The sequence below is a fragment of the Heliangelus exortis genome, chromosome 2 (genome assembly GCF_036169615.1).
Source record: "Heliangelus exortis chromosome 2, bHelExo1.hap1, whole genome shotgun sequence".
Lineage (NCBI taxonomy): Eukaryota > Metazoa > Chordata > Aves > Apodiformes > Trochilidae > Heliangelus > Heliangelus exortis.
Window position 1 is genome coordinate 98,139,913 of NC_092423.1, and position 23,259 is coordinate 98,163,171.

Consider the following 23,259-nt stretch of genomic DNA (forward strand, 5'->3'; position numbering starts at 1 on the left):
ATTTAGCCACTGATAGATTTGCAAAGATCAGGTATGTTGCCAAAACTTAAGTCAATCAAGAACAAATGAGTTCTAAAATTCAAGGTGCCTGATTTATTTATGTATTTTTCCATCTAAATTGAGCAGCATAATTTAGCATTAGTGCTGGCAATTATTTCATTGTCAGGCAGTTGTTTTGGGGTGTCAGTGTACAACTTCGTGCTTAAAAGAGGCTTGCTAAGTCTTTTCTTATCCTTGTTTTTCCTATTATTCCTCTGTTTTCACGTATGGTTGAAAACTATGTGGGTGCTTGTCACTTGTTATGTGCCAGAAGTATTTATTTGTGTGATTTGATTTGTATTGCAGCCAAAGGGACAGCACTCATGCATTTAAGGAGCTGTCTGACCTTGTATATTATGCTTCTAATTATATAGACATTGAAGTTTTATTTGTATGAATTTGCATTTATAGTTTTGTCCATGTGAAGAAGCACTGATGATTCCGTGACTTCTGTTTGATGTTCCAATGGCACTCATGTGGTTTTCCAAGATCCTTGGTAAACCAGTATTAGAGTGCCGAATGTTTTCAGTTTCAATGCGAGTGAAAGCAAAGTTCCTCAGTTATTTGCTGCTTTGTCTTTCAGCAAGAAGAATCTGTGATTATAACAGACACTGAATAAATGTGGTTTTGATCATGACTTCTAAATAAGGAGCCGAGAGACTGAAATACAGGTCTGAATTGGTGCTGTTGCAGGCTTTCGTGTTGTGTCAGCTTTGCATGTATTATGAAATCTGCTCATAGTATGTAAAAATGCACAAACCATCTTACTGAAATGCAAAAGCCCCACTGCTGATACATCAAAGAAAGCAGCAGCTGTCATCCAGTTTTAGCCACGGTGCTTTTGAATGCCTTAATCTTCTTCCAAATAGAAGGAAGCAGAGAGAGTGCACTTTCTTTATCCGACCCCCCCCCTTCCTATTTTTTTGAAGTGTTGGTGTAGCAAAATCCAGAAGCTGTGTTCAGCATCCATCATTGCATGGCACAAGACATTATTTTCTTTGCATCTAATTTGGACATTTCGGTCCTCCTTGTGTATGCTAAGCTCTTTTCAAATTCAGTTTTTATTACAGTTAGACATTACATTGTGTTTACTCTCAAGTGTTTAAAACATCAAACCGATTATTCAGTTTTACTTTGTTTTCATTTAGGTCTACTTCAAATTGGAATTAACTTGGTTTTCTTCGTTCCCTTTCAGTTGCTGAGGGGGTATATGCTGAGATTGTACTCAGAACCTGAATTAAAGGAAACATCTATGCCTACCAGTAGAACATATTTATTTTGTCAAGTTTTCAGATTATGTTTTTTTTAACAATGCAGGTTTTGCTAGATAGTTATTACAAACTAACTTCTCTAAGAAGCAAACCAGGTTTGCTGCAAATGTAACTTTGGTTTGTTAAAGCTATTTATTTTATAAGCTCTATATGGTGCAGTGTCCTGTCTCCACATTGGGTCATGGCAGAAGTCTGGGGAAGGGGATGAGAACTTCACAAACATACAGTGATGCTTATCTGGTATACTTTGCTGTCCCACTAGCATTTCCCAAGTTAGAAGCTGTTCCTTGAACTAAATAAATGAGGACAATTTTTTCTTCATTAATTTGCCTAATCGCTTTTCTTAACTGGATTTTAAGACTATTTTCCAAATATGTATAAACACATTTCTAGAGAACAGCATAGGAAAATTATTTACATTCAATCAAGTTATCAAAAATATTGTAAAGAAATTATAAAAGGGTAGAGGGTTCTTCCATATTGTTTTTTGTTTATTAGCCAAGTTGTACCAAGTGAATTTCCACCGCAAAGTGATCTTAACAGAGGAATGAAGCATACAAGTGTAAAGCTGTCAGACCACAGCTAGTTCATTAAATTGTCTGTCTTGATAAACTAATAGGGTATCATTTAAAGTCCTTTCTAACCTCCAGCCTCTGACTGTAAAGATTTTGCTGTGCTAAGTAAGCTGCTAGAATAAAATTTGACATTTTAAGAATCCATTTGTCTTGTCCTGCTTACCCAAAAAAAATCTGCATTAAAGGTGTGTCGATCAAGATAGTACTGAAAGTCAGATGAGAGAAAATGGCCTTTGATGACAAGGTTTGGTATGTTTAGAAATGCTTCTGTTATTAAAGTTTCTCTAGTGCCATTTACTCCTACACTGGAGTCTGCTCATTTGTGTGACGTGCGAGCCATCCCAACACACAAGGAAGATCAGAGGTTACGTTCAATAACTCCAGTCCTAACTTCCATTGTCAGACAAGGATCTGCCAGTAGTGACATTTCCTTCTGGTACTTTACTCTTGCAAGTCCATTTTCTCTTCCCTCTCCATTAGTACCCATTTCCAAACCTCTCAGTGTGAAATGCCATCTCTTTGCATCCTTAAAAGGCTAGAAGCTTCAATATTGCTCTTCAGGAAAATAATTAATGGCAAAGAAAAATAGTGCATTTAGCATCTTGCTATGTTCATTACATTTTTGGTAGCTTATACTAAGCAAGAGGTTGTCTGTTTGCTTTGCTCTTGACAGAGCACAAAAAAGCCTCAAGATTGATAGAAAATTGAGGTACTTCTTCATTACTATAAAATGTGGTTGTTGGTAGTTTAAGTGGAATATGTGTGCCTACACTGGTGGTGCAACAGGCAAAGGAGTTCTGTGGCCTTATGTCCCAGTGCAGTAGGATCAGGATGAGCACAGCTGTCTGCAGACACCTCTGAGTTCAGTGAAGAGATGCAGAAAATGAAGGGCAGTTTCCAAAAGTCTTTCACTTGTGGGAGGAGGAAGGCATCTCATGGTAGTTTATCCTGTCTTTTAATTTATTCCCACCTGTCCTGCCATGAAAGGTCATATGCGTATAATACAAAGTCCAGAGTAATGTTACTTTTAAATTTGTCATGTTACAAGCAAAAAGGAAAAGAATCTAGAAAGGTCCTGCTTTGTTTTTAAATTATGAATTTTGATTCCAGACTTTGAAATAAGAAAAGTGGTAGGTATGCATGTGCTGTGTTATGTTACTTAAGTACTACTGTAGGTATTAGGGGATTATTTTTCTCTTTTGATGTTTATTGCCCTCTCAGTTGCTAAGTCTGTTATACAAACACCATGCAAGTGTGTTCCTAGACTGACCTATTCATTCATGTAAATGGAATTAATAAATATTTCTTTTTCACTTTTTTTTTTAGGTTATTGAATCCCTAGGGATTATTATATATAAAGCCCTGGACTATGGTTTGAAGGACAATGAAGAACGGGAATTAAGTCCTCCACTGGAGCAGCTTATTGACCACATGACTAATACCACAGAAACAGATGGAAGTAGGGATGAAGGGTATGATGCTCTGGATGAAGGAGTGGAGGATGAAGATGATGACAAAGAGGCCATTCGTTCATATAAAGATGTCATGAAGGTACAGTAATGAGTGGTTTATATGGAACTTTTCTTTTTTTTTTGTCCATGAGAAAATCAATTCTTATTTTCCATGTTTTTGCCTAGTATGATACTGACTGTATCATTTTCTGATTTCCCTGTAAAGGGAAAATTTTCTGATTTCTGTAAAGTTTGCTTCCAAAAATGACATGCAGTAGTATTTCATGTTCGACTGTAAGCAACAGAAAATCCATGATTGATTTTATGTGCCATTAATATCACATCCTGATTTCATTCATGCACCAGGCAGTCAGCTTTCCAGCGTCTGGTGAATTACTTTGTGTACACTTGGATTCTTCATGGACTGTTTCAGTTAATTCACCTTTTCATTAGTGCAGTATTAGTTTAATTATACCTTATCAATTTCTTTCTTTGCCACCCTCTTATACTGAAGCAGAGGAGTGCTTTTCACAGAACAGCTTATTTTTATGGAGTCAGGAGACAGTATTTCTTTTGACAGTCATTATGGTTGTGGTTCCTGACTTGAGTTGTAAGATTGGGAAATACAGTTTATCAATTTTAATTACAAGAGGTTCTTCAGTGTTATCTGGCCTACTGTGAACAATCATTTACAAGTATTAACCCTATATTTTCTGCAGCCTAGTATGCAATACAAATTATAGAGCCTGGTGAGTGCTTATTACAGACAAAGGTATTAGTAAGCATGGATTTTGACAAAATTTGTGTAACTGGTTTACCTCATAAATAATCTGAGATTCTAATACCGGTTGGAAATTTTCATGCTACTTTGTACCAGGGCATTGAACCCTCTATATTGCTTCTTTGTAAATACAAGTCATATCTAAGGTCCAGAAGCTTAGTGTGTCATAGAAATAAAGAGCGTAGTGGTGGAAGCTGAGGCTGGAAGAGCTTTCCACATTAGGATGCATTAGTGAACAGAAACAAGACCCTAAAACCTGCCACTTCTGGTGGGTTGACAGTAAAGATGGAAGCTCTTATGAGACTGGAGTGGGAGGAACTCCTGTTTGAGATGCTTTTGTATCCTCCTTGCATCTGAAATAATGCTAAATGCTTAATGAGTTCATTTTTTCTCCCTCCCTCAGAGAAGCAAGGGTCAGAGGGAGAACTGAATGGAATGGCCTTTTGTCCCCCTGTGGCAGGGAGGGCCTGGCTGGCTGAAGTTCTCTCCCCTTAAGCTGCTGCCACTCCCAGCAGTGCTAAGTTGGTGTCCTTGCTGTGGGCAAATGCTTTTCTCTCTCCTTCCTCTGCCACTCCCTGTTGCTCAGTCACCTCCTCTAGAAATGGTCAGCAATACCCTGCTAAGCCCCCATGGGAGGTCCTACAAACAACAAGGTGTTTCACAGAAGACAGATGCCATATGTCCTTTTTTCCTCTAGTTTGGCAAAAATGCCAAGAATTGGATGGACAATCAAAACTGGATCCTAAAAAGGAAGTTTTGTTTAGTGCAGAGGCAGACTGGACCTTTGTATACACACAGCCTAGGGCAGTGCCTTGTAAAAGTGATTATTTTGCAAGTTATTTACTTGCCTTCTACAAACCAGATAAGTTTGGAAGACTGTTCTAACTCCTTCACTTAGACTGCTACACATCTCTAAAACACAACTAGAGTAAGAAAATGTTGGGTTAGGTTTAAAGTGTTAAGCTGCTGAACGATGAATGGCATCTTTCTGATTCTGCTTTGTTACTATCTATATCTGCTAGTCTGAGGTACCTGCCTGTTTCTATGTTTTAAAATTAGCAGCTTGCAATTTATTTTAATTGTATTTTGCTATTATGTTTTTATCATTCTTGACATGTACTGCTTTTGTGACTTTACCTTAGTGAACTGAACAGCTGTCATTTCTACATCATTTTAACTTTTACTCCTACATCCCCTGAAATTGTCTTTTCTCGCTGTTGTTGCTTTTGCCTAAATTTTTTGCTGCCAGACTCAACTCTGTGACTCGCTTTTATTCTTTACTGCCTTGTTACTGCAGTGAATGGCAGCATTGTTACACCACTTTTCTGACATGCGAGTGGGTTTGAAAGATCTTTTTTTCTTGATTTTTGTACCTTTTAAGGGGTAAGATTATGTTTTGCATGTGGCTTTTCCTTCTTTTTTTTTTTTTTTTTCCAGCAGTGGTAAACCGTGTTTCAGGCTACACCCTTATTTGCCCAGTGACTGTTTCACAACAGTAGTGTGTGGTCTTGTGACCATGAGGCTCAATTATTGTAATTCCCTCTTGGCAAGACTCGCTGTGAAGCTTTCTCCTCTGCAGGTTGTAGTGAATGCTGGAGCAGGTTTACTCCTTGAATTGAGCAACTGCTCTTTTTGCCTACCCTGCATTCTCTAAATTGCAAGCTTGGAGGTAGTTGAGATGAGCTATGTGCTACTTATATTGATTTTTAAGGTTTTTAACTATGTAGTATCCATTATGTACAGACTTTTGTCCTTGAAATGTGATTATATGTTTCGTTTTTCTCCGGAGTGTCGTTGTCAGTTACAAGGCCTTTGTGCCACTAAGGCTGAATTTTTCACCATTAATCATTAATCTGGGTGAGCCTATTTTGTGATTAAAACACAGACATAGATATGTGTCAGTTTTTTCTGTAATATGAAGTAGGCAAGGTCAATCGTGAACCCTGCCCTAACCTGGAAAATGTAACATGGTGGACACCTATTCTTAAAAACTGAGAAAAGGGTGAATGCTAAATAGAACTGCCAAGATCATCATTGGCAAAGCTCCTCTTTGGAGAAGACACAGACAAGCTTTTGTGATGCTTCTTCGTATATTTGGTTGATTTGGGTTTTGATTTCCTTGGCAGGACCAACCTGCTTCACAGACTTGATCCACTGTTTTTAAAAATACATCTATGAAGGGAGGGGATGTTGCTTGCCAGATGCTTAATTTCTTTAGTCTTTGCTATATTTCAGATATGGCAGCACTTGTGCAAATGAAGGGAGAAACAGAGACAGTAATTCATCTGTGGAGACAGACTGGATGTTTTCAGACAGGTGCTTTCCTTGTTTGAGGCCCTCTTCATCCCCATCCACAGTATGCAGACACTGTTCACATACAGTAGAGGAAGTCTGCACATCTCAGGAGTGCCAGGTTCTCTGTGCTCATGCACAAGGACACAGGTGTACATATAGAGTAAGCACAAGGGGTTGGTGTTGATGGCTTGGGGAGCCTTGGGTCAACAAAGGATAAAGACAGAGCTGGCCTGGCATGCTGGGTGGTGTTGAGCTAGCAAAGGGCGTGTGAAGTCCTGTCATGTGGCACCTTTATCATGGCGTGTGGTCCTCCCTGATACTGAAATGAGATGATGCAGTTTATCAACCCCTTCCAGAGTATATGCTCAAACCATAATTCCACTCCTAATCTTCAAATTATCTCACTCCTTATCCCACAGATCTCTGCAGTCAGATGGTTTGAGCCAGCATCACTTTTCATATTAACCTGGAGGCGCCTTCTAAGCTGCAGTTTATCAATACCTGCTGTCCTGAGCTCCAAGCATAAACCCAGTCCCAGTATCACTGCTGGTTCTAGGCCAGTGCCATCTTCTAATTCCAGATGTAAATAAAGCCACACAGCCTTTTTGATAGCAGGTTTTACTATGGGCTAGTATTTGCTGGATTGAACTGCTGTCCTAGCCCTAGCCCTAGCCCTGTCCTTTCTTGCAGCATTGAATTTTCATGTAATAAAATCACTGCTGTCAGGACTTAACTTTACCTTAGCTCTTCTTCAGAGCAATGGTGGTGTCAGTAGTTATCTCCAAGCTGGGAACATTAAGCTTTGCCACTGCCTCTACTACCTTTTTCTGCACGTCTCACAGAAGATCTGTAAGGATGCAGTAATCTTCTTGAACCAATATCTTGGTCTTACTTATGTTCACCTTTCATCCTGAAAGTTAACTCAGCTTTTAACAGGAACCTTATCTGTAGCCAAACCACACCTTCTTTTCTCAGAGACAAATATAGGTGAATGGGCCCCAGTGCTCCATGGCCTCTGGTCCTGGGCCTTACCTAACTAAACACAGGTACTTCAGTAATAAAGTTTGTTAATTCTGAGCAAAAATTAACTGTCATGCAACTCCTGCTTCACATAGATGAATTAGTGACCCAAGTCCTGTAGTAAACAAAACTGATACTTAGGAAATCTTCATGCTGACCTTTTAATTTGTATGTAAATTATTTTCAGAGCAGCATGTGCAAGTACTGTAATATCTCACTATAACAGTATAAACAAGATTACAGTTTGCAGTGGTTTTATTGGTGGAAATTGATGTTTGTGCTTTGCTTGGACTTGAAGAGGAAGAATAAATTGATTATGTCAAACCCCTCCCTCCCAATATTTTGGATATTTTTATTGTCCCCTAATCATTGGCATGGTCTCTAAAATGAGAAAATTGTAAGTCTAGATGAATCATATGTATTTGTTATTCATGACTCACTTCTTTCAGGAAGGAAATGAAATTTATAGCCGTGATACCAATCTGCTTGTGTTTTGTTTTGAGTACTGTGGTGGTAGTACTGATCAACTATCTATGGTGTGTTATAGAGGAAAAGAAGAATATGTCCTGTCTCCATGCAATTACAGGTGAGATACAAAGATCTGCATTTAGATCTAGGTATTTTGGAGGCTCCCTTCTTGGTTTGAGGACACTATTATCATACAGACGCTATGACCCCACATAAGCACAAGATGGGAACTTGCCAGAGAGGAACCAGAAAATGCAGTTAAAAACAAGCCTTGGTATTTATTTATGACAGGCAGGTAACTAGTTCATGTAACTGGAACTCTAAGGCCCTTAATTTTGCCTAGTCCATGAAGTTAAAATTAGTAAGATGTAGGTTTCTGTGAGCATAGTTCTGTTTAAGGCTGAATTGTTTTTAGCATTTTTGTATGAACCTGCAGTATTTCAGCGTCATTTCAAAAGAAGCAACTTGCAGTGTACACTGTAGTAACAAGCACCCCAGATGTTTAAAACTAATTTGGTATTAAAAAGGAATGCAACAGTGTTGGCCATTTGTGAAAATTATCATGTGCAAAAAAAGAAAATTGGTAACTCTCTTCAGTCCTGTTTGTAGTGTACTCAAATAGCACACACTTGTCTTTATCTTGTCTTTATCTTCTTTTAGAAAAATGTCATTTATGTCTCCAAATATTGATGAGGGGGAAAAAAATTAAATTACAGCATATTAGAAGTCCTCAGTTCCCCTCATTTTTGTTCTCACAGTACTTAAGCTTGATTTGCTTAATCATCTTGTACCTGTGCATCTTCAGCTGTCCACACCAACCTGGTATCTGAGACCTCTTTTGTAATGTTGGGGAACATCCTGTCCCAACTATTTGGGTCTCTGAAAGTACAACTATCTAGTTGTAACCCCTGAGGGGTTCAGGTTAAATTGCAAGTCTGCAATATAACTCTATGGAGACCAAAAGCTAGAAAGAAACCCAAAGATGTCCCAAAATGATTTTGTGAACAGACTTCCATACCACAGTACTATGACAGCGCACCCCCAGGTGGGTGCCCCTGGGAAAACTGGGACTCTGCAGGTGGATCTTCATGGTCCTGGTCTGAGCAGGTAGACAACTTGTGTTTACACACTCCCTGACCACCCTTTCTCTTTATGGTGCACTGATAGAAGTGGGACCTCTGAGTTCAGGAGCTCATCTCCTGCACTCACAGGGTTAGAAACATTCCCTTTTGGGCTCTTATCCTCCCCAAGCATACAGACTGAGAGTACGCTTTTTTGTATCAACCTCTCAGGTGTCTTCAGCCATCCAAATATTGTGAAGGTCCCAGAAAAACAATTGCTTCAATCTTAACAAAAGGAATATGTAGATCTTGGCTAAACAGGACCCATCCACACACGTTTTCTTATTCCTTCACCATTCTTTGAGCTCACTTAGAGTTGTCTTAGAAAGGCAATAAACCTGCTATTTTTCACTTGTCCAAGCAAGCCTTGTACATCATGCTTATTCATTCAAACTGTAGTCATGCCACCTCTGTTTATTCAAAGCATCCTGAAAGTTTTTTGTTGGGTTTTGGTTTTTTAACTCCATCAATTGCTTCATCTGTTTTGCTGTAAGACCCCCCCCAAACATTTGTGTGGGCACAGCTGAAGGACTGGTGGAGTAAACTAATGCTGGCTGAGTTGTGAAGTGAGTCAGGGTTTGATGCTCCAGTACTTGTGCAGACCCAGGGAGCTAAGCTGCAGACAGAGTTTCTCCATGTTTGACTCTTCATAATTAATCATCAAAATATTTCAGTTTTGTTGGTTTCAAAATTAACAGCAGTAGTAGGGTTTCAATATGAAGGGCTTTATAAACAGCTGTAGAGCAAGTAGATCAGTGACAACCAAGAACTCTGCAAGTGAAGGATCAGTACAAGTGGAAGTAATTTTATACTTTTCACAATGTTTATTTTGAGAGGTTTTGCTTAGAACTGCATTATACCAAGTGTACTAGCAAGGAAGTTGTCCTCGATGACTTTGGTCTTCCCATTAAAAAAATAGGGCTTTTTTTCTCCTTGCTTTAATTATTCTCCTACAGAACAGTGGAAACATCCCTTCCAACAATGTGGGGCTTAGATAGATTGGAGTTTTTTATTCCAGGCTGGGAGATAAAACCAAATCACCTATTCTGCAGTGATTTTTACCTTCCTATTACGCCTCACAGTAGTGCATCTACATTGGTTAAAAACCTTTATACCCTTAATTCACATAATTATACTGGTATAACCTGTCTAAGTTCTAAAATAGTCTGAAGAATCCAAGGAGTTGTCCAACAAAAACAGGAAACATAGATTGGGTGTTCAGATTATTTTTAGGTATGGGTATGTTAGAATACACCTGAAGTTCGTGTGTGGCCTTTATGCATTTAAAAGAAGCAGAGCAGGGCGTTTTTTCCCATCTGTTTTATGCTGCAATTACTATAAATAATTTATACTTGGGTAAAAATAAAGTTCCAGATTTTAGTGGAGGTAGAAGAATCCTTTGGTGCATAAAATGTAGAATTTGTCATGACAGAGCTCCAGTTTTCCTTTTAAAAATACAAATGTCTAATTTGCAATGCAGTCTGTTAGAAATAACCCATCTGAGTATGAGGTTTAATCTGAAGTATCAAAGAACTTATATTAGCCTGAGCTGCTAAAACAGATCCTGGAGACTAAAATAGATCAATGAGTGTTTACTTTCACAAGGTACATTTTCTTTGATCAGATTAACATGAAATTCTAACTAATGACTGGAAATCAGGCTAATAGTCAATTAACACAGTAATGCTATAGTGACCCATAACAAAGTAAAAAAAAAAACAGAGCTGTCCTAACACAAGTGACCCATTATCTTCTCTGCCCTGAGGATTAACTCCAGTGCTCAGCCTGACAATACAGATTTACCTGTCCAAAGCTGAAGTGATCTGCCTGAGAATCTCTCTCCAACTGGCAGCCACCTCCCCTCTCCAGGTGTTGAAACTGAGAAGTGCACAGAAAGAAGGCTGTGATGGATCTTTCAGATTCACTGTCAGCCTGGTGAAGACAGTAGATCTGCTCAAGAAAATTAACCACCAGGAGAGCAGCTTGTCTTACATTAGGGTTTGGCAAAGGTTCATCTTGTCAATCTTGTTTCCACCCATGTAAACTTTGCAGCCTTGGGTGGTGGTGGTGGTGCAGCGAGCTTTTTATCTCCACTGAATCCTTCTAAAAATGCAAGCCATTTTTATACAGATTCATATGACACTGTCTGTATTGTCTGTATGGCACAAGTGTTCTTTGATTGCCATGTAATGACAGCATCCTAAAGGAAATATCCTATAAGCCTTATCAGTACTGCTTGTATTATGTGTGTGATATGTTTTAGTAGACAAGAAAATTAACAGTGACATGCAAAATTGCTGAAAAGTTTTCTCTGTCAGAGAGCATTATGTGTTGAAGGCTCCCAGTAACTGTCCTCACAGACCATTTTCAAAAGAGTAGATTAACCTGTTTCTGTAATTTTTAAGTTGTGCATATACAGCTCTCTTTTTTAAATGGGCAGTATGGGCGTTCTCATAGCTGTAATGCTCTACAGGCACAAGAAAAGCAGGATTTACGGGGTGGGGAGACCTTCATAATTAGGGAAACTGATTTAGTTAGGGAAAAATACATTAGCCCTTCCAGGATGAAACAAAAGGTCCAACAGCAGCATCTCCAAGTGCTTGTGCACTACACATTTTGGGGGCTCTTAACTTCTGTGAGCCTCGCAATCCACTACCCCATTCAAAAGGGAAGTCCAGAGGAAAAGTGGCTGAGGAAGCTTTGCCTTTTCTAGTTCTTCCCAGGTCACAAATTACTGGATTTGAGGATTCTTCTTGAGGTTATTCTTCACAGCAAAAGCTGTGTAAAAAAAAAATATGGGTATTTCAGTTGTCATATTGCTAGTTCAGAGTCACTTTAAGGATGATATATATATAATTGCATTGCCAAAGAAAATGAAAGTAGCATAGATGCACCAAAATTACTTAATTCTTTATAGAGGCATATTGTACTGTTACAGCAAAATGGGAAAAGTCAAGAAATAGAGTGAAGGCTCTTTAATTAAACCACTGTGATTTTCTTGCTTTTGAATTATTCAAGAGGGAGCCTGTGGCTTAAGGCAAAGTTTCTTTTGGTGCATTTATTTCAGTGCCGGTAACAGTATTAAAAGAAACCAAACATTTGGAGGAAAGTTGTTGGAATTGCCTTAAAAGCACCACTAAATTTCCAAAATAATAAAATCTCTATTTTAACTATGTAATTTTTAAAATATGCTCTTGATTACTGTATTCCTGTAAGGTTTTTTTCTGCCTCTCTTTGATTAGTGTACTGTTGTATGCTGTGTTACAGAAAAATATTGAAGTGAGATAAGGCCATTAGATACAACGAAATAAACAGTGTATATTGGATTCTGTTTTCCCCTGGAGATCTGAATCTAGATGTTGGAATATCTTGTTTATCCCAACGGTTGGTCTGAAAATATGGAATGTTTTCATAAAAGGATTTTCACAGTAGGATTTGTTTAAAACATGTAGTTGCACCATCCTTAAATAGTATTGTAACTGAAGCAGTCTCAAGGGGTAGCTTGCAGAGGACTATTCTCCACAGTGTGCATGGCCCTGACTGTATTTTAAATTATTGATTTGTAAGTATTTTAAATGAAATAACATGATGGAAATAGCAGTATTCTTCTGGATGTGCATTTCTCAGGTAGTTTTTGCTTTGCCTTACTGCAGTTGCATGGGCCATAGCATCCCATAGGTTGTGCATCTGTGCAGGTGAGTCTTGTATTCAGTTGTGGAGAATTATTTGAAACAAATTTTAATCTAGCAGCCTTCCTAATAACTCACACCAACTTGTGTAACTGAACTAAATGGTCTCAAGATATAAATTCCTAGAATCTATTAATTTTGGCAGAGCGTTTGTTGAAGGGAAGGTGTAGAGTAGCCTGGATGCAGTAGAAAGACAGCAGGCCTAGGAATTCAGGGATTTTGTGCAAGGAACTGGCAGAGCTGAGTAGCAGACACGGCTGCTTGTTGTTTGGAGACCCAAATTAAATCATACAAAAGAGAAGATTTAGCTGAAGGATTGACAAGGGCAGGGAGCTAAGGGATCGTGTGAAGGGAAGGCAGCTGCATGTTTCTTCCATTGCTCTGAGTTTGCTTTGTGTGAAGTCTGTGAAGAAGGCACTAGGAAGACTTTCTGGAAGCCTTGTTGGATGGAAAACAGAGGAGTATTTTTGCCTTTGCCCCGAGGAGGAAACAAACCCCTTTGTTTTATTGTTATTTATATATTTGCATCTCTGAGAAAGAAGCTAGAAACTTGATTTGAAACACTAGGAAAAACAGGAATTTGTTTTATTGTTACTCAGTTCATGATGGCAAGGAAGAACAAGATAATCAGGGTGATTTAAGCCAAAAGAGAGTTCTGTGGGTTTTTTGCCTGGCTTTTTCTTTGGACAAAGCAAGCTTGGAGTTGAGACAAGAAAGTCCTAATGAGCAATTGTATTTGTTTCTCCTTTTTGGCATGCCAAGATTTCTTAATGTGAGCACTAAGACTAATACTTGCTTTAGAAGTGCAAATTCTCTTGAAGCCAAATCTCTTTATGAGCTGGTCTCTTCTAATCAATTCATTATGATCAGTCCACTGTATCATACTGTGCATAACAAGCCCCCACATATGGATTTTCTACAGTAGCACACGCTTGCACAGGTAGATGTAAACCATCACTGTCCTAAATCCACTGTTGAAAATGGAAAGATTATGTGGTGGTGTTTGAAAAAAGGGTGCCATTGTGGGAAGAAAGTAAGCTATATAAATAGATACAAAGTTTTTTTAAAAAAACTTTTACTTCTGTGGTAGCATGTAATACGAAAAAACTGAAGTTTGGGAGAGTATTAGTCAGCATTAGGTCTTCATGTTTGGACAGAGTAGTTCTGTCTCAGTAGAAATATTTTTAATGGCTCAGAGGTTAAAAAAAATAGAAAATAATGTTTTCCAGGCAATACGCATTTGGAAATAAAAATACTCAGGAAGTTAATTTTGCCTTGGTATTCATGTTTAATTTTTTGCAAACAGAAAGTGAAGGGATTTCTGTACCTTTGCTTGATCAAGAAAGCTGGGGACAGTGTGTGTAAATCCCTTTAATGTAATTTTAAAGCAGCTTTGAACGTGACAAGTGGTTAAGTGAATTATGTTGATAGACAGGTTTCATTAATTAAAGTGATGTCATTTGGTGTCTTAAACAGTTGTCCTGATTTTTCGTTCTGGGCAGTGTAATTGGAGGTCAACACGTGGTCTGCTTTACTTTGAAAGTAACCACTGTGCTCGTTTTAAAAGGGTGATGTCAGTTCTTTTCACATTTGAATGTGTTAGTGAGCAAAGGAGGATGTTTGTTGCAAGTTCTTGTCCTGGAAATGATGCTTACTGCATTTGGAACCAAGGCACTTTGCCACAGACTTTCCAGTAGAAGCGTCTGGCACTTGGCCTCATGGTGTCACCTTCAGCAGAAATGCTGAAATCTGTCCTTATGGGAAACCTCTTAAAAGAAAAGAAGCTGCAAAATAATTGCAAAAATAGTACCTCTCGACACTACGGGTCAGTTTTTCCTTCCTACCTGGGCCCACTTGACATCACAAGTGACTGAAGAAGGGGGGACTTGCCCGCTCTTTCCGAGTGCTCTCCTAGTGGCCAGGGACAGCATGGCACCCATCCACCCTTACCCTGGCTCTGGGGTCAAAGGAGCAGGTAAAACTGGACAGGTGTCTCTGGCCTCTCGAGGACACTTTTGCACCATGAAGATGAAACTCATGAGGTTTGTAATCTTCCAGCAGGTATTAGTTCTGCCTGGGTGCATGGCAGCCAGCAGCTCTGAGGTGAGATAGCTGGCGAGATAACTAGGCCACCCCCCCACTAATCTCTATTGTCTCACATGCCTACCACAATAAAATGATTAATAATTTTCTTTACCACTCTGACAGATAAAAGTAACTTCTCTTTGAGGTTAATTTGGCAACTGTCTAGGCCTTTTAATGAAGGTACTGCAAGCAGAGTGGTTTTCTTGGCAGTTCCCTCCTGCTGTCATGAAGAGTTTAAGGGCACTGAGCTCCCCTCATCTCCCCCCTAGCTACCACCTGAAATTATCTTTCTTAGGGGACCCTGATGTATATTTAAGAATACTGGCAAAAAGTCCTTTAAAACAGTTATTTTTTGACAGATCAGTGATGTGTTCAGCTATCTTTGCTGGCGCAACAAGCTGTAATCCATTTTACATCAGACTCTTTGTAGATGGTACATCCTAAACTCAGTTCAGAGCTGTCAATGAACTACAGTTGAGTCACTTTGCTGGTTTCTTAACTTGTGCCTTAATGTATCTCTATCAAGTCCTTCTATAATATGTTGTTGTTACATGGGCATTCATCTTGCTAAAAGTGGCAATGTGTGAAATAGATTTCTATACTCGCAATTCTAGTTACTTGTACTTTACCCTTAAGACTTGTTTATAAGTATTGTTTATTTAATTAATAATTGCCCTGAATTTCAGCCCTCAAAAGTGGCTTTATAATGAAAAATGTCTGTACTGAAAAGAGTTGCCCAAGAGTAACAATTGGTCTTTGACTACATTTAGGAGAGTGCTCTACCATGATCACCCTTTTGATAACCTTACTCTCCATGGACTGAGGTCACTACTGTATTAATTACCTTCCAGAGATTTAATTCCTTTTATATTTCTGCTCTGGAAGGCATTGGTAAACGTATCATTAAAAAGCATCTATTTCAACAGACATGTAGTAGGTGCCTTTGCAAGTGCCAGGGGTTTTAAAGGTGGCTTTGAAGTTGAAGAACTGAGCTGGGAGTTCCTGCCTGACTTGCAGAGATATATCTTTCATAATATGTAACTGAGAACAGGTAAATAATCATCTATGCTGCAGCCTTAGAATATTTGGCACATCACAGTTTAATTCTTTTAAGATCTGTGTTTGAAAACAAAGCACTCCTGTACCAGCTGACTGGAGAGCTAGGAAGGTGAATTGTCTCTGGGTTTTAGTGTTTGGGTTTTTTATTGTTAAGTTTCTTTGGTTTTTACCTTCACTATGCTCTCTCAAGTACACATCCCTTTTCCTGCAGAACATGTTTGTTTCTACAAGGCTCCTTCTGAGATTTAAGTGGCAAGACTTATTTTAAGTGGTTGAAATAACCTGAAGTGCAAAATTATTGTAAGTTAATTAAAAGCAACGTAATAAGAGTTGAAAAGAGTCTTCAAATGCTTTAAACAGTGTATTTCTTTTTCAATACATTTTTTGAGTGTGCAAAATAATTTATTTTAAAAAATTATGCTCACCATTTAAAAGTGCAAGTAGCGCTTTTTCAAAATATGACCTTTGCTTGATTTTGCAATCAGAGATTGGTCGAGGTGCATGGCTTTGCCTCCTTCTTCAAGTGGCGTATTTTATAATTGTTACAAAGAACAGTCAATCCCTAGGGAAGAAGAAATGTTTCTGAATTAGCAAGAGAGGATCTCTCTTGCTCACTATATTTGGGTTGTCATCTTATGTTGAGATTTGTGTTGTCCATCCTTTTTAGAAGCAAGGACTCATTCCTATCCCCTCCAAGAAGCCATGATGTTAAAATAAACAAAGATATTCTAAGATTAAAGCAAGAGGTTAGCCTTTAGATTGCATTAGAATTTTTGCAATCTCTTAATTAGAAATAATGAAGATTACATTTCCTATGTATTCCTACAAGTTTAGGACTTAAGATTTCAGGAAAACTACCAATTACTACAAGACATATAGTAACTTGCTGCAGTTGCCCAGTCTAAATTTTCATATAGAGACTGAAATCTTTTTAGCAAATAGCAGTGTAAATGGACCAACAGAGCAAGAACATGGTAGAAAAATACACTGTGGCATTCTACATGATTTGATCAGCTACAGATTTGATCCAGGATTTACAAATTTTCTTCATCAGAAAAGATTTCTGACCAGCTCAGTGGGCTTTCCATCAGCCTCAGATTTCCATCAGCAAAACAGAATTGGTCATTCCTGGTGTGAGAAGTTGATACAACACATGCAGCATGGACTTTGAGGCTGCTGGTGTGGTGCTGACCCTAGAGCATGACTCTGCAGTCCCCACGGTGTAGGCTCAGTACAGTATAGGACAGATGAAGTGGCCTTGAATATGTGGCACTGTGGGGGTTTTGCTCCCTTTGCTGCTGTTGAAGAGAAATGTGTGGAGCCCAAGCAAAGCAGTAAATCTGCCTTTCCCTCAAGCTTCTGAGCAGTCAGGGCAGCATAAACACCATCTGTAGTCCCTACAGGTGGTTAATTCCACCTGTATGCAGGGTTTATGGCAAACTCATTGACTCCAGATAATTCAATTTCTACTAATTACCACACTGGAGACAGTTTCCAGGAATGGAGTGTACATAGCGAAAAAGGACAAAAATGAACTCCACTAGAAAGAGGGAATTGAGAAGAAAATAACATCTTTTAAGTTCTCATTTATTTGGTATCTGTTCTGCTTGAATAAGCAAGGATATAAATTTGAATCTAAATTACAGTATTTTATTTTCAATCAATAAGCTGTGGGTTAAATAATATTTTTTTGTGCCTGTCTTAGAGTGGCATGTTTTAACATTTATGTAACCGATAGGCTTAATAAGGCAATTGTAATGCAGATTCAGTGGCTATAAATTTTAAGGAAAAAATTGTAAGCATACTTGTCTAGAAGGAAATTAATCATTTTTCTGTGGGCCTTTTTCATGCCATCAGAGTTTCAAGACCTGATTTCCTAGACAAAGGTGCTACAAATAAGAAGTATGGCATGCATGAAGGAATAGAATAGGTTTTCATACGCTGAGATCTAATGTAAGCAAAATGCAACCAGTTAGAAGTTGCTGGATTTATTCATTGGCAGTGAAGTTTAAAAGCTTGTTATGTTTAGTAATGCAGTTTGTTTGGTTATGCAACTGGAAATCTGTTCTTTTGGATAGGAATAAAAAGTCATGCTTCAGGACAAAACATGAAAGCAAATTATTATTATTATTATGCCTACTGAGAGAAGTTTCAGCACTTTACATAAAAACAAACAAGCTTCCCACACACATACATTTTCAAGCTCTGTATGTGAACTGTAAATTGCTGCCAAAGAGAGTGCATGCTTTTATTTTAGCTGATGTATTTTAATTGAACTTTAAGTGGCTTATGAATAAAACTACCTTGTATTAATACGCTGTTCCTGTTTAGTAAGTATGCAAATATCTGAACTGCTTAGTAATGAAATTTATGGACATTATTGAAAAATTGATATAGAAAGAACCTCTCTTCTGCATTATTCTCCATTTCCTTTCCTATGTGTGTCAGTGAGATTTGGTTTCTGATTTGGGAGTCATTCTTCGCCATATTCTGTTGATAAAATCATTCTTTCCTTTTATTCTGTTTGAAAGTTCAACTATTTTCACTGGTTTTCCAGAGATGCCATGTTGTGGGTTTTTTTCAAGCAGTACCATGAGTGTGGCTGCTTTGTATGCTTATAGAGAGGCCTGGGGAGAGAGGAAGAAAGAAGGGCATTATTTTGCTCTCATTCTCTCCTGCATATGCCAAGCATCCTGGTATACAGCTCTCCCCTCATTTCTGCTGAACAGAAGTAGTAGTTTCAGAAACAAGGCACCCACAAGCCATAAGGAGGGCCTAAGAAGCATGGCAGACAACCACACATTACAGGGGTGCAGCTCTGTTATCAGTTGTTTGGGTCTAAGTTATTTAATAATTTAAAGGGTGGTTCCACAGTTTAATGGGCTGTTAGCTAAACAAGTGAATAGCCCTGTGAATATATGCAGCCACTCCCCTTCTCTTTTAATTATCCAATGTTATCATGTTTCCCCATCTTTGCCTCTACTCTGCTTCTGAAGCTTCTTACCCAGGCGCCTCCATCCCATCCCATCCCATCCCATCCCATCCCATCCCATCCCATCCCATCCCATCCCATCCCATCCCATCCCATCCCATCCCATCCCATCCCATCCTTCACACTGCAGCTCCTGTATGAAATGCAGATGTGTGAGGGATACAGATGAGAGCAGTCAAATGGACAGAGCTGTTGCTGTACTGTGAGGTAGGGAGCTTTAGAAAACAGTTGTTGGTGACAGGCTGACTAGTTGGTGTTTTTGCTGTATGTTGCAGGGGTTGACATTTCATTTGAAAAGAATAGGAAAAATATAAACTGTAGGTTTTCACCTTTGCTCATGAATAATCCCATTGATGTTCCACTGAATAGCAAGAGCTAGCAAGTTCCGATTACTGCATATTTATATTCTTAATTCCTCCATTATTCTGCTCAGAGACAACGGAGCACAGTTTCTGTGAAACTAAGAGAATGCAGAATTAGTTTTCACTTAATTGGCTCTTTTGAAACAAACCTCTTTGGAAAACAGGATGTTGTTAGTCCAGTGTGTAAAGGCTGTGTAACAATATACCTAACACACATTGCAGAAACAGCTGTATGTGGGGAGTGTATTTGAGGGGTAAAAATAGCTAAATAGCTTTCAGGAAGAAATGAGAATTTATGTGAATGCAGCTTTGTCAAGAAGTCTGCACTAGCACAGAAAACTAATGTCAAAGTGCCCAGTGGATATATGGCCTTACCAAATCATGGCTTGACCTTCATTTGAAGTCTTTTTCAATAGTTAAGGTCTTCATGCTATACTTAAAAAGCTAGTAAAAAGTAAGGATATGGTTCACTGAACATGAAAAATACAGAATTGGGCTCAAAAACTGAGATGTAATCAGTAAGGTATACTGTAGTTTTATTTCCATTTTTAAACACTCATGCAAGTTTTAAACCATGCCAAAACTGTTAGGAATTGTGTTAAATATTTTTAAGATTTGTTTTCCTAAAGATAGTATCATATAAAAGTAATAGGATAAAAGTGTCTTCACCTTTAGTCATTTCTGTCATTAGAAGAGGTTCAAGTTTATAACTGAAGGCAGTTCAGTGAGGTGTTAGCCTTGCAGATGCTGTCTGTTGAAATTTTATCAAACATTCCCATCACTGCTTAAATTCAGTCTAATAGCGTGGAAAAGTAGTTAAGACTCTTCAAATAGCTATGAAATGTAAGATTTTAGGAAAGAAAATTAGTTACAGTGCTCAGCACCTCAAGGCAAACAGCACCTGGAGGAAACAGTGTTAGCAGAACTGAAGAAAATAGTGGAGGAGAGTCCTTTACTGTGCACCAGTTTCATCCTGAGCATTATTGAATTGCTCAAGTTTTTCATTGTATTTATAATAACAGCTACAGCATTATGAAATGGCACTGCAGCATTTCCTAAATACAGTCTACCCACAGAAGTCTTTCAACTTTACTTCTACACTGACTTAAATTTTGACTAAGGAGAGCATTTGCAAATGTTTGTTAGTCCATTCCTGTTTGACACTTATAATTTGCTCAAGGCCATTAATCCTCACAGTTTGCAATGCAGAGGGTAGTTGATGATGATGATGAAGATGGTATGATACAGATAACTGCACACAACTTTAAGGATCAAGATGCTATGCAAAACACTGTTTTCCATCCTTGCATCATCTAATTCCCATTTACAGTTGTTTGGTTTTTTTTTTTCCCATTCCCCATTTTACAGTTTTGGCTTTTATTTCAGCAGCTACATTTTTCCTTGTCACTTCAGTCCTGAAAGTGGGAACCAGGGCCCCTATTTCATCAAATTTCATCTGTTGTTGCTAAAAACAATAGCTTTGCTGCTGCATTTGGGTTTTCATACTAGAAAGGAAAATCAGTAAAGAATGTATTTATTAAGCCATTGAAATCATTGAATTCAGAACCTGTGTAAGTGGAGTACTGCTTAGTTTTTCTCTTGTTCACCTCAAAGCAATGAAAAACATGATCAAAGCAACAAATACAAAGGCAAGGGGAAAACCTTACCAGATTGCTGGGGATCACATAATGAGACAGATGTGCTTGACACCAGCAAACTTGGCAATTTGGCTCCATTTCCAAAAAACCTACCTTTTCCTTGAGTTGTGCAAAATTAATTGGGAGCTCTCATGTCAAACAATTGGACATTGCATGGCACTTGCAGATGATAATTTAAAATATCCATTTTAAAAGTTACAAGGTTTCTGCAGGTAGCTCTCCGGAAAGAATAACTTTCAGTGAATACTTTCTCTACTTTCTGTGAATTTATTTTATGGACTAATAGCTAACTTGGTTCCCACCCCTTTTTTCTTATTGCAGTCTTACCTTGTTAGTATTCCCCTAAAATCCTTTATCAGAGGGATCAGCTGGTCCTTGGCCCACTTCAGTTACAAGCAGGCAGAGCCAGGGGCAAATCTTTGCCGGGAAAGTCTGAGAAAGCAGCTGTGACCTGGCTGGGAGCAAGCGAGGTGGCTCCAGCTCAGGATAGCCACCTCAGAGCCTGCACTGTGCCTGAGTCTCATGTATCACAGAATCACAGAAAGTTAGAGGTTGGAAGGGACCTCGAAAGATCATCGAGTCCAACCCCCCTGCCAGAGCAGGGTCACCTACAGCCCATCACACAGGAATGGTGCGGGTGGGTTTTGAATGTCTCCAGAGAAGGAGACTCCACAACCCACCTGAGCAGCCTGTTCCAGTGTACTGTCATCCTCACAGTGAAAAAATTTTTCCTCATGTTCATATGGAACCTCCTATACTCAAGTTTATATTGGCTGCCTCTTGTCCTATTATTCGGCATAATTGAGAAGAAGAATTGAGAAGCCTGGCACCACCTTCCTGGCTCTCTCGCTTTACGTATTTATAACAGCTCTATCATGTAGCCAGTTCTTAATCCATTTTACTGGGGATTCTTCTATCCCACATTTCGTGAGCTTGCTTACAAGGATGTTAAGGGAGACTGTGTCACATGCCTTGATAAGGTCAAGGTAGACTTCATCCACTGGTCTCTCTAGCCATCCAGAAGTCAAGCATGATTTCCCCTTGGTAAATCCATGCTGACTACTCTTGATAACCTTCTTCTCTTCCATGTGCTTAGAGAGGACCTCCAGAACAAACCACTCCCATCATTTTTCCAGGGATGGAGGTGAGGCTGACTGGTCTGTAATTGCCTGGATCATCCTTCTTGCCCTTTTTGAAGACTAGAGTGACATTGGCTTTCCTCCAGTCCTCAGGCACCTCTCCTGTTAGCCATGATCTTTCAAAAACAACAGAGGGTGGTAGGGTGATCACATCAGCCAGCTCTCTCTACACTCTTGGGTGCATCCCATCAGTGCCCATGGACCTGTGTACACTCAATTTGCACAGCTGATCTCTGTGTGCTATGCAGAGGTGGTCCTAGCAGGAAGAAAAATCTTATGAACTCATTACAAAATATTTCAGGTTCCTCTGAATGGTCTATCCCTTAATGCTATTCTGGATAATAAAGTGAAGCAAAAGTTCAGCTGCGTTTACACACAGTTACTGTCTTGGTAAGGCTTATCTGGTAAAGGCAGATAGCTCCTTGAATTTCATATTAAGAAGACAAAAGAATATATGTGTACATAAAGGCTGTTCACAAGGTCCACTTTATCTGCATGGAGATAAAATCCTTCAGAAAATAACCTCAACATGGGAGGACCTCTTAAACCAAGTCTTTTTTTTTGAACCTGTTGCAGTACTATACTGCCAAGGATGTGGCAGATACCGAGGACAGTTGCATGTTCAGTGATTTGTTGGTTTAAGTAATTACTTTGTTTTGCTTAAGTAAGAAAAAGTGTGTCTTTTTAGTCTATACTAATACTCCAAGACTTTGAAAACACTTGACAAGCCTGGTGTTTGCATGCTGGTGGTACATTTTGCATATGTCATGGTTTAGCACTGGGCTGGCAATTAACTGAGCTACAGGTGCTCTCCAGTAATGCCCCTCCACTCCCTGATAAAACAAAAAGAGAGAATAAGGGAGAGAGTCTTATGGGTTGGAAACTAAACTACACAGCTTTAATGAAACAGTAATGATAAAAAAGGAAAAATAATTAAATATATACAACTGTATAGAAAAATGGTACCACGTTCCCCCCACCTTTCCCCCGATAACTCTCACGTCACCACCGAGGCTGCAGGGCAGCCCTGGGGAAGTCCAGGCTGGACTCCTGGAGTCAGCAGCAGTTGGGAGCTGGAGGCAGGAACACACGGATTCAGGCTGGCACGGATCAGGGACACAGGCAGACAAATGGAGAGAATCTTCCCAGGATGCTGAAGCAAACAGGGACAGGCAAGAAGGGCCAAAGGGAAGGGAGAAAGCAAAGGCAAAGAGAAGGGACTTGACCCTTGTGATCCCTCAAATTTATACCAAG

The 23,259-nt window shown here is 39.0% G+C and overlaps 1 protein-coding gene across 4 annotated transcripts in view; it reads left to right on the plus strand.

The window, feature by feature from the left end:
- SPIRE1 (spire type actin nucleation factor 1) overlaps positions 1 to 23,259 on the plus strand; it is a 135,230-nt gene that overhangs the window by 56,446 nt on the left and 55,525 nt on the right. For all 4 annotated transcript variants that reach the window (XM_071737104.1, XM_071737106.1, XM_071737105.1 and 1 more), the window contains exon 3: positions 3,212 to 3,436. In XM_071737104.1, coding sequence (XP_071593205.1) covers positions 3,212 to 3,436 — 225 coding nt within the window. The remainder of the gene's footprint in view (positions 1 to 3,211; positions 3,437 to 23,259) is intronic.